The sequence below is a fragment of the Balearica regulorum genome, chromosome 7, assembly GCF_011004875.1.
Source record: "Balearica regulorum gibbericeps isolate bBalReg1 chromosome 7, bBalReg1.pri, whole genome shotgun sequence".
NCBI classification, from domain to species: domain Eukaryota; kingdom Metazoa; phylum Chordata; class Aves; order Gruiformes; family Gruidae; genus Balearica; species Balearica regulorum.
The window spans coordinates 40,278,465-40,289,779 of NC_046190.1; the positions used below are offsets into that span (position 1 = coordinate 40,278,465).

At 53.5% G+C, this 11,315-nt stretch overlaps 1 protein-coding gene across 1 annotated transcript in view; it reads left to right on the forward strand.

The window, feature by feature from the left end:
• PAPSS2 (3'-phosphoadenosine 5'-phosphosulfate synthase 2) overlaps positions 1–10,343 on the forward strand; it is a 43,389-nt gene extending 33,046 nt beyond the window's left edge. Inside the window, 11 exon segments of the mRNA XM_075759038.1 lie at positions 21–134; positions 583–694; positions 4,011–4,216; positions 5,229–5,343; positions 5,346–5,363; positions 6,102–6,127; positions 6,129–6,186; positions 6,189–6,370; positions 7,102–7,331; positions 7,823–7,902; positions 7,905–10,343. Of these exon segments, the coding sequence (XP_075615153.1) occupies positions 21–134; positions 583–694; positions 4,011–4,216; positions 5,229–5,343; positions 5,346–5,363; positions 6,102–6,127; positions 6,129–6,186; positions 6,189–6,370; positions 7,102–7,331; positions 7,823–7,902; positions 7,905–7,963 (1,200 nt within the window). The 3' untranslated portion in view covers positions 7,964–10,343.
• The last annotated feature ends 972 nt before the right edge of the window (positions 10,344–11,315 follow it).

Below are 11,315 nucleotides of genomic sequence, written 5' to 3' on the forward strand. Positions count from 1 at the left end.
GTCTTGTCTCTCTCTTTCAGAACATCGTGCCCCACTGCTCGATTAAGGATGTTCTTGAGCTGTTTGTACCTGAAAATAAACTCGATAGTGTCCGAGCTGAAGCAGAGATGCTGCCATCCGTAGAGATCACTAAGGTATCGTCACGCACGGCTGCTGTGCTGTGATTCAGTCGCTGTTCAGCTGTTGGAAGGGTAGACGCTTCGACGGGGATGTTGGTAGAGGGGGCTCTGTTCCTCTGATGGCCGTGTCCTTTTGTGGCTGTGGTTTACGGCGAGCTGGAGCGTGGTCCTGATCCTCAGCCGTTTTCTGCCGTGTCTCCACCCTGTGCTGTAGCGAGCCAGGGCCGGCACTCTCCTTCGTTGTGTTAGCACAGCCCCGCAAGCAGTAGTGCTATGAAAGTACGAGTCTGGCTTAAAAAAACCCCAAAAACCCAAACCAATCCCCCCCACGGCTTTCTCCCCCTTAATGAATGCCCTGTGTTTGAAGCAAAGCAAATGAGCGCGCTGTTGCGGTGGAAGGGAAGGAAAAGCAACCTCTGAGCGTGACCTGGTGACAGGAGTGCCGTTTGGGTTTGTTTTGCAGCTGGATCTGCAGTGGGTGCAGGTGCTGAGCGAAGGCTGGGCCACTCCGCTGACCGGCTTCATGCGCGAGGCGGAGTACTTGCAAGTGATCCATTTTGGCACCCTGCTGAATGGTACGAATCCCCACGCTTTGCGTTAACGCCGGCTGGCAAGCCGCTGCGGGACGTGACGCTTACCCCGCAGTGTCTCAGCAGGCAGCCGTACGGAAAAGCTTAACGCTCGGCCGCGTTGCCCTCCTTTCCTCTCGCGTGTTAAATGCGAGGGCCCGTAAAGGACCGCGGGGGCCAGGGGGCCGTGCTCCAAAACGCACCAAAGGGTACGGAAGGTGACAGAGTTCGCCGTGCTGTGGCCGGGACCCTGGCTCACGGCTTCGACATCTCACACGGTGCCGATCGAACATTTCGGCAGCCACTGCGTAGCTCTTGCCGTGCTTGGTTATACCAGGGTAAATGAAGATGCAAACCCAAAGCCAAGTAAGCAGGGAGGCTGCCAGGCTGAATTTGAGGTGGGGCGAGAAGGCAGCTGTTCCTTAGAAACAGGAGTAGAGCCCGATTTCACTTTTTTCTCCCCGTTTTCTGTCTTATCCATTACAGTAAATTGAAATAAATCAGATTTACCTATTCATTAGCAACATGTAAGAAGTGCTTCATCCCTGGGAGAGGCAGAGTATTCGGGCAGTGACCATCTACAGCTGAGGCCAGGGCGGTGGGTATTTCTTGTCCTGCTTCTCAACTCTAGATGCCGTCGCTGTGACTTCACACGCACGCGGGGCGCTCACTTTGGGTTTTGTGATCTCTGGCCTCGGGGATTTGGGATCTTGGCGAGCGAGTCCCTTTGAGCCTTGCCCTCCTTCTAGAGGGTCCCTTGGTCGCGCGGGGCAGTGCCTCGCTGCTGTTACTAGGATTTGGGCACCGCGCAGCAGATGCAAAGCTCAGGGCTGCTCGCTTTGGCCTGGAGGAGTGTCTGGGGGGGGGTCCTTCTGCTTTCGGACACGTCGTAGCCTTTTACCTCCCGCCTAGTGTGCAAACAGCGTTGGAAAGCACACGTCCTTGTTATCAGACCCCGATCCGTGGTCTTAGAGCTGCCTGTTGTGCCTGACGAGGTCGTGGAGGCGCCCCGTAATGACCACGTTGCTCCGGAGCTCCGCACTTTGCGCTGGAGGCTCGTCTCAGCAAGCATCTGTTTTTGGGGCGCTCTCCCAAACCTGTCGGCATCACTGAGCACAGCTCCGCCAGGCTCCGCAGGTCAGGAGTTGTAGAGCTGTACGGGGTAGGGACAAAGCCCAGGACACCCGCTTTTAGCGGGGAATGAACTCTCCAGAGCAAGGTCTTTGCAGTAGAGGGCATCAACATCAGTCCCCGGTCCACCTTGCCTCCACAGAGGTCTCCAAACTCAACATCAGCGTGGTCAGGCCTGGAGGGTAGCATCTGGACAGGAAGGAGAACATTCCTGGTTGGCTTGGATGAGCTTTAGGACACGGTGGAGGGTTTCCATCTCCTGGTGCCGAGGCTGGAGCACGTGTTGCCAAAGAGATGTTTGAGGCTGGTCTTTCCTGGAGTCGTTGGCCCAGTCCTTTAGCACTGGGGTGCAGGTGATGTTTTTGGCAGCTCCAGCTGTGCCTGGAAGGGCTGCGATCATTTGGTGGACTTGTGCGAGTTAGCGCTCCTCTCACTCGGACTTTGAGCAGTAAATCCCACCTCGAAATACTGACAGTTGGGTGGATGAGGTGCTTTGTGTAGGGGCATGATGACCACCAGGAAAAAAGGCGGACTGGGTGACAGCGAAAGCGTGGGTGTTGCAGGTCGTTCCCGGGCTGTGCCACCCGTGTTGGATGGGTGAGCACCGGGGAGGCTGGAGCAGCGCCGGGGAGGACCGCGGCTGCGCGGGCAGACACCCTGCCGGCGGTTAGGCAGTGCTTGCCGGAGGTTTTAATTGAGCGGCTTTGGTTCTTGAAACGGCTGCTGTAACTGGTGCCCGTGAGTGTTAATTATCTTAATTGTGTTTGTGTTCTCTCAGGAAGGAATCGCTCTGTAGCTGGTATGTATATAACTGTTCTTAGGTTGTACAGAAATTACTTCAATTTAGATTTTTTTTTGCTATAAACTAATGTTTTGAGATTTGCCAAAAAAAAAAAAAAAAAAGAAAATTATTAAGACTAAACACAACCACAGCCTGTTTATGATTCAGCTGGTTACGAGGTGGCATAACACACCCCGTGTCCTGCCAACCGGTCTTCACAAAAATCCCAGTCGTGTAATTTTGTGATTACCTTTGCTGGAGTGATTTTTTTGTTTTGTTTTTTTAACTCTGCATCTTGCATTTGGAAATGGAGCGTGGAGATCCTCAGCTTCAGCATCATTTCTTGGTTTTGTAATCCAGCTTTTTCCGTGCTGACTTTTATCGACTGATCGCTGGTAATGTCATTTAAATGTATGAAGTTGATATTGATTGGATCCCATGTGACTATACTTATGGATTATTCATGAAGGTGCTTGTAAAATTGCTCTCTGGCAGACGAATGATACCTAGTCGTGAATTAAAAGTAATGCAAACATTTTAATAAAGATCTTAAAAAAGAATCTACATCATAGTCAAAATCCTCCAATTAAGACTCTCAAGGGTCCAAAATGATTTCAGTCAGATCAGAACAAATTGAATCAGTGATTTGTTTGTTCTCGTTTGTGAATGGAAACCCATGGGAGAAGACTGATTCTTTTCAATTAATACTGGGGTATATAACTTCTGTATTAATACCGGCATATCCAAGGAGAAATGGTGGAGTGAGGATAAATCCTTAGCGGAGTGAGGATAAAACCAACATGACTTCAAGGTATTTAGAGACAACACTGAAATTAGAAACTGCACATGCAAATGTCGACTCGCTGTATGCACACAGAAAATAGATTAAAAATGGACTCTGCAGAGAGATGAAGGAAGAGGAGTAACAGTATAGAGATATCCAGAAAAAAACCCGAAGAATCCAAGTGTGATGGTGTTTTCCCTGTGGAAGAGGCAGTTCAGGAGGCGTGCAGGGAGTGAGATGCCCCAGGGAGCACCAACCCGGAGGCGGGGTTGCATTTGCCAAGTACATTTAAATTTTTCAAAGAGGCTTTACAACAAGCTGACTGGAGAGGAGCCAATCTTTCCAGGGAGATAGAGAGTCCAGAAAGTAATGAAGTGCTCCAGGTGTCTTTGAAACATCTCTGGCCCAAAGATAAGGAGCTCTGGTATTCCACTATCATCACTGTTTAATAGCAGTGCAGCCAAAAAAAACGGGGCAGTGAATAAATTTACGTGACTGATGGTGAGTCCCTGAGCTAGTCCTGGAAAAATTTGGCTCTCCAAAGGGAGAACATGTGCCTCTAAAAATCTCTGTTTACTCAATGCCCGAGACTGGAGGACGTCAAGATCTTCCCCCTCTCTTGCCAGACGGTGTTGTCAACCTGAGCATCCCCATCGTGCTGCCGATCTCCACGGAGGACAAGGAGCGGCTGGAGGGCTGCGAGGCGCTGGCGCTCAGCTACGGGGGGCGCAGGGTGGCAATCCTGAGGAGCCCCGAGTACTTCGAGCACAGGAAGGAGGAGCGCTGCGCCCGCGTCTGGGGCACCACCTGCGCCAAGCACCCGCACGTCAAAGTAAGTTTGTCCCCTTGCTGCTCTGGGAAACCTGGCCAGGATGGGAAATGGGGGCAGGAGCTGGAGAACCGAACCTTTCCAAGGTTTCGAGGGCTGTGGGTGTCCTGTCTGGTCTCCAAGCCCAACTCCTCGCTGGGAACCATCGCGTTCCAAGCAGGCAGGACTGAATTTTTAGGCTCGCGAGTTAATGCTTTTCCTAAGCGGCAAGTGTAGCATCAGGTAACAAGCGCAAGGTGAAAGGGAAAATGAGCGTGCTGCTGAGGAGCTGCTCCTTTCATTCACTATCGTCTTCACCGGTGTGCACACGTCCTAACGTTTTTTTGGCATGACCACCAACTTAGCCCCCAAAATTTCCCTGCGCTTGGTGTGTGACGATCTCGGTGATGCTACCAAACACTAATGCTGCAGACTCATCGTCCTCTTAGCTACGTTTTACTTCTCAATTTGGCTGTGTCATCCAGGCAGCCAACAAGGGTGTTTTACATTTTTACAGCTTATCTCTTCCCACTTACTCTCTGGCAGTACAGAGGACATCATCCCTTAGAAAGGGAGAGCTCCAGGTTACACCGAGGGACTTGAGCTGCCTGCTTAAAAAGGCTAAAGCCGTGTTAATTCTTTTCCCCTATCTTAAAATAACCCGTTTAATTATTCAGCAGCAGTTGCTCACCTTGCAACAAGCTTATTCCTGTTATATTCCCAGGAGGAAAGAGCAAAGAATGAGGTGGAGGAAGGTCTCGTGCCATAACCTGTAGACCCCCAGCAGGCAGAGAGGAGCCCAGCACCCAGCTGGGTGCAGTGGTGGGGTCCTCAGCGGGTGGTCCCTCGCTTTACGGGCTTGCGCTGCTCATGGCAGTCAGTTCCCGTGGTCACCGTGAGAATGTTTTCCACTGAACAAGACGGGAAGATCACCCTACAAATGGAGGTCAAGCCTAACGCTTGTCAAAGGAGGTGTGAAAGGGGAAAGGAGGTATTTTGCTGTCCCCTCCATAATGCACGTGTGCGTAATTCACAGATGGTGATGGAGAGCGGAGACTGGCTGGTTGGTGGAGACCTCCTCGTGCTGGAGAAGATCAAATGGAACGACGGGCTGGACCAGTACCGCCTGACACCGCTCACTCTCAAGCAGAAGTTCGAGAAATGAACGCTGGTGAGTGCCCTGGGTTAGCACCGGTGGCACCAGGAGATTTCTCTGATCTGTGATCGCAGCAGTTGCCACATTGCTTCTGTATGCTCCCAGAATGGGACTCTTGGGGTGGGGCGAGCAGTAAGAGCGACGCAGGGCGCGGCACGAGAAGCGGCGCGGGGTCTCCTTGGTTAGGAACGGTGCTTGTGATGGGCTGCGTCCCCAGTGGGCGCAGCACTGGGCTGGAAGCCTCGAGCGTCCTGCTCGTGTCCTCCCTGGCAGGTCAGGGCCTCTCTTTCCGCACCGCGTGGCGTTTAAAGCCCTGTGCCGACGTGCTTGGCCTTCACGCCTGGGGGACGGGTCAGGTGTGTGTCCCAGCGGGTGTCGGACACTTACCCTCGCTCTGGGGAGAGAGCGTTGGCCTTCCTGAGGAGCCGTTGGGCTTGGAGAGGTGGGAGGTCGCTTCTAAAGTCAGGGAACTCGCTGGAGGTGTCCAGTGGCATCTAAAGACATTGTAGGAGAGCTGATAGGACTGAAATCAGCCCAAAGGAAGGATGTGCAATGAAAATAGACTTGGCAGAGCGATGAAGAGGCACTGTACGTGTGTGAAACACTCATCTAAGGTATCTAAGGTCTCGCTCATGTGAAGACAGGACATGCATCTTACAACGTACATATCTTACATCTGTGTTGAAATGTCATGTGTTGATGAAGTCCGATGGTCAGCCCAGGCCTGTGACCCTCTGAATCTTTCTCTTTTAGATGCTGTCTTTGCATTTCAGCTGCGCAAACCCCGTCCACAACGGGCACGCCCTGCTCATGCAGGACACACGGCGGCAGCTTTTGGAGAGGGTTACAAAAACCCTGTGCTCCTTCTGCACCCCCTGGGAGGATGGACCAAAGATGACGATGTCCCACTGGAGTGGCGGATGAAGCAGCACGCAGCGGTGCTGGAGGAGCAAGTCCTGGACCCCAAGTCGACCATCATTGCCATCTTCCCCTCTCCCATGCTCTACGCCGGCCCCACGGAGGTAACGTAGCCGTCAGCCGCTCGCTGCGACAAGGCGTGAAGCCTGTCGGTGGGGAGGCCGGCTGCCTGCGCAGCTCCAGAAGGTTGCAGGGCAGGGGGTGGGTAGCCATTGCCTTGCTGTTTAGCTCCCTCGATGGTTTGCCCGCAGCTTGCTGCGGCAGCCGTCTCCCAGCAGAGCTCGGCTCCGTGGGCTCCCACGCTTTCACAGTCTGTGTGGAGAGCTGGGGGAGAAGGGGGCTGCAAACAGGCTTCTCACTGCGACCTTTTTCTGTGTGAGGCAGGGATGCTCCATTTGTTTTCTCCCAGTGGTTTCCCTTCTGTCCCTAAATTGGTGGAAAGAAAGCGGTAGATGCTGAACCTCCCCTGAAGGAGGAAGGAGAGGGATGTGCTGGGCTCAAGGGCTGGTGGGCCCTGTCTCTGCATGTTCAAAAGCAAACCGCTACCCTCCATTTGCTGCCAAAATGGAACAAGACCAATTCCCATCCCCAGCGTTTCCTTGAAATAGGTGTCCTTAAGAGAACTGTGACGTTGCGTCAGGTCCAAGCAGCGGGAGATGAGTCTGGGTGGCCTGATCGCCATGAGAAACTGCAGCAAGGCTGCTGACGCCTCTCCTTCCTTCCTTCCTTCCTTCCTTCCTGCGCGCGGATCGCCAGGATCTCTTTTGCGGCCCAGGGCAGGTGGCTCAGTTGCTGCTCAGCCCTCAGCCAACGTCCTTGTGCCTCTCCTTTGCAGGTGCAGTGGCACTGCCGAGCTCGCATGATTGCCGGGGCCAATTTCTACATTGTGGGGCGCGACCCTGCAGGCATGCCTCACCCTGAGACCAAGAAGGACCTCTACGAGCCCACGCAGGGAGGGAAGGTCCTCAGCATGGCGCCGGGCCTGACCTCGGTGGAAATCATCCCCTTCCGGGTGGCTGCTTACAATAAACTGAAAAGGGCCATGGATTTTTATGACCCAAAAAGGTAACGCAGGCAGCAGCATCGCCGTTTCCTCAGCCTACACAAGCGCATGCGGTTTGTGATCCTGTCTGGCTTGTAGCTTGCCAGGGGAGAAGGAAAAGCAGTCGTTGTTCCTCTTAAGGAGAGGAATGGGGGAAGAACCTGCAAAGCCACCCGCTTTCCCCTCCAAGAGCTGACACCAGGTCAAGGATGGGGCACATGAAACTAAAGATGCGCCACAGTAGCCTCCAGGGAGGACAAGAACCACAGTTTGGGGGCTGAGTGGCAGGAGAAGTACAACCTCTTGCAGCTGGGGAAGTGTCTTACGTACAACTCCAGCTCCTCTCGAAAGAGGAACCCCATTGCTGCCGATCGTAAACCCGGGCGTGAACCTGCAGACAGGTGCCACCAGTGCCGGGAGGTTTCCGACCCGGTGCTTGGCACGGCAGAGGAGCTGCCCTGGGGACGACTCGGGCCGGTTCTGCTGATTTCACCCCCGTCTCTGTTTTGCGCAGGCACAACGATTTTGACTTCATCTCGGGAACACGCATGAGGAAGCTTGCTCGTGAAGGTGAAAACCCACCAGACGGCTTCATGGCCCCAGAGCTTGGAAAGTCCTAACCGAGTACTACCAGTCGCTGGAAAAAAAGAATTAACACTACTCCTCCTCCCTAGAAATGCTTGTATTAAGAGTGAGCAATGAGTGATTGATTCCCTATGACACAGATCAGTTACTTGGCATTTCCAATGCTCTGACTGTAGAATTTTCCTACCTGGGTCAGAGTGTTTTTTACTAATCAGAAATACTTTGAGCCCTGGTCCTTCTCCCCTTGAAGCTGCCGGGAGCGTCCCCGTGGAGCTGGAAGGGGAGGGCAGCGGTCCCTTCGTTCCCAGCTGAGCGCGGCTGCAGGAAGCCCAGCACGGCCTCTGGACGGGCCAGCTGGAGCGTTTTGGTGCCGCCGGGGCCGTGCACCGGCCCCTGGGGCGGAGCTGGGACCTCGGCACCACGTTAAAAACGTGTCTGTCCCCTGCGTGGGGCAGAACAGAAGTGCCTTTCCGCTACCCCCTCGCCCAGCACTGCCCGACGAGGCAGGAGCAGCCGCTGAAGCGAGGAGCGGTTGCTGCTGCTGAGGTGGGAAACGGGCACTCGATGCTCAGATCCAGTCGCTGCTCTCCGGGTTGTGCCTTAGATGATTTTTTGCTATGAAACAACAAGGATTTTTTTAACGCCCTTTTAAAAAAAAAGAATTTTTTTAGTCAACCTTGACCATCAACCGGTTCCTTGTGGCTGAGTCGATTGCTGACTGTTCTTCTTGCTTCCTTCTGCTTGACCCCTCTGCTCAAACAAAAACCTGGGCTGAGTGGTACCGGTGCTCCAACTTCAGCCATCCACGGGGACTCTGCCACGGATCCCCCTTTCCTCTGCCCCCGCTCCTCCCATCCAAAAGGCAAATTAAAGACAAACCAGCAAAATCAGAGTGTGAGGTGGGTCCGAACGGCTGTACCCAGTAAACCAGGTGAGATGGCTCAAGCGCTTGCCCTCATCGGGCCCGGTAGCCCTGCGTGGGTGCAGGTGATCTGCTTGTATCTGCGGGCTGGTGCCGCTGGCTCCGGCTGGGGGATGGCCGGAGGGTGACCGAAACCTCACTGGGTCCCCGGCAGCCGCGCAGGGTGCTGCTGGGCGAGGGGCGATGGGGCTGAGCCGAGAGCTGGTGGCTGGTGCCTGCTCCCAGCTCTGACTGGTGGAAAGTTACCACAGCCCTTATCTTTTTATTTCCTCCCCCGCCCCATCGACATGGACTTTGCCGCTGCGCGTGAGGCTTTTTCCGCTGACTCTTGGGGTGGCCTCGCCGGGGCTGAGCAGCGTGACTCAAACACCGGAGCTTCAACCTGGCGCCGTCTGTGTCTCTCCCGAGCGCGTCCCGCTGGGGACCGGTGGCGCTGCCTGAGGTTCAAGCGCGGACGCCCTGAACGGCCGGGAACCCCTCGGCCGCTGCCTGCCCCTGCCTGCGCCTCGGCGTCCTGCCTGCTGTCAGCGGAGCCTTTCCCGGGGAAAGGGCTGATCCTGCAGCCCCGCTGTGCCGGCAGCGAGGAGCACGCCGCCTCCCCAAGTGCGAGGATTTTAGGGGGGGAGACAGCTGTGCACTTGTTAGTTATTGCAACAACCCAAATGATGACTTTTGTACTTGTCCTTTTTAGCAGAAATCCCCAAGACCGGTTTCGAATGTGTTTAAATGAAATGGAAGTAGCATTCTCCTCTTCTTCAGTTTTAATTACAAATGGAGCTGCGCTTGGTAAAAATAATCACGCTTCTGCTTGTAACTAGGGATAGTGCGCTGCCTCGCAAGCTGAAACCTGTTTTGCTGTGGCCATGGTGCAGGGTCCGAGACTACGGATGCGATTGGGAATACTTTTGCAGAAAGCTGGGGGTTTTGTGTGGTTTTGTTTTGGGTTTTTTTTGTTTTTTCTTCTTTTTTCCCCATTTGTCAACTGATTTGGAGTTGTTTTGTTTTGTTTTGTTTTTAAGTATTCTGAGCAAAGAGCCCAAAGCTGTGTTAGACCTCAAGAAAAATGCTGCAAGGCCCATGTCAGGAGCTGACTCGTACCTGTGCCTTTTACGCGCGGACCCTCTGGCAGGGACCCAGACGACAACAGCGATACTCCCATTTGTGATTGATTGCAATATTTGTCATTTCTGTTAAGTAGTGAAATAGTGCTGTTGCCGCTAATCTTAAAAATATCAAATGGTTAAAAAACCCCCCCACAAACCTGCAGTAAATCCAGATGGTTACAGCAAAACACAAATGTTGTATTAGCCTTTTAAAATAGCGTAGTGTACTGATTACCTCTGATTAAAATAGAGTATGTGGACTAGTGGTGGGGTTTTTTTTTTTTTCATAGTGTATTTATTAAAAGACATGAGACTGGAATTTGTACCTCAACTGATGCATCTCATGATTTAATATATTCTGAACTTGATACTCCGCTACAAAACACTCACTTTTAGTACAAATAAATATTTATATGTGTAACTAACTCTCCCTTTGCAGGTTTTTTTTGAGGGGGGGGGGGGAATTACAGCGATGTGGTCGATCTGGGGCGGTGACAGGTCTGTCACGGTGGGAGCCACCCCCGGTCCAGCCTCGCGCACTCAGGGCCACGGCTGGACCAGCCAGCAGCGAGGCCGTTGTTTGCTTTTGGGAGCCTCAACTGATTTAACCTCTTGGCTGGCTGGGCTGTGCAGCGTTCAACAAGCCACGGTTAACCAGCACGGTCACTGCACGGGTTCTGCTGCCCGGCGTTTCTGTGCTGGTTCTCCAGCACTTCAGCACCTTCTGGCTGCTGAACCCCTGCAGAAAGACGGGATGCTGCTGCAGCTGAGCGATGCTCAGGCTCGGCCCAACGGACCCGCCGTCAACGCGCCGGGCTTGGGGAGAGACGAAGGGAGAGCTGCCCACCCTGCCTTCCCCCCCCCCCACCAGCAGAGCTGTTCCCCCGCCACATCCCACCGTTCCCAGGCACCAGTGAGGGAAAAGATGCTGTTGCCCAAGCCAGTCCAAAAAAAAAAAAACCCAAAACCCCACAAAACCCCAAAAGCTGTATTCACAGAACTCAAACGTGGACACACTGGTGAAGGTTTACAGAAACTAAATCAACAAAAACACAGAGCAGACACCACACGTATTGATGGCTTACAAGACTACTCCAAAGCTTTCTGTTTGCGCTGCAGTTTCAGACTGGCAAGATCAGCTGCTTTACAGCCCAGGAACACTTGAGGCACGATCTGTACTGCGCACACTGTCTACCGGTGATGCTCGGGCTGAACAGCTCCTCAGCAACTGTTGTTTGCCTCTTCCTGCCAGAGGAGTCAACCTTTAAAGCCCAAGAAACACCTGTTTCTCACCCAAAACCTTGCATTGCAACTCAAAGCTCAATACCGAAGCCTGGATGGGCCTCAGCCCACGCCTGTGGCCCTACCCTGGGTTTGAGCAACTGGCCCTAAGCCGC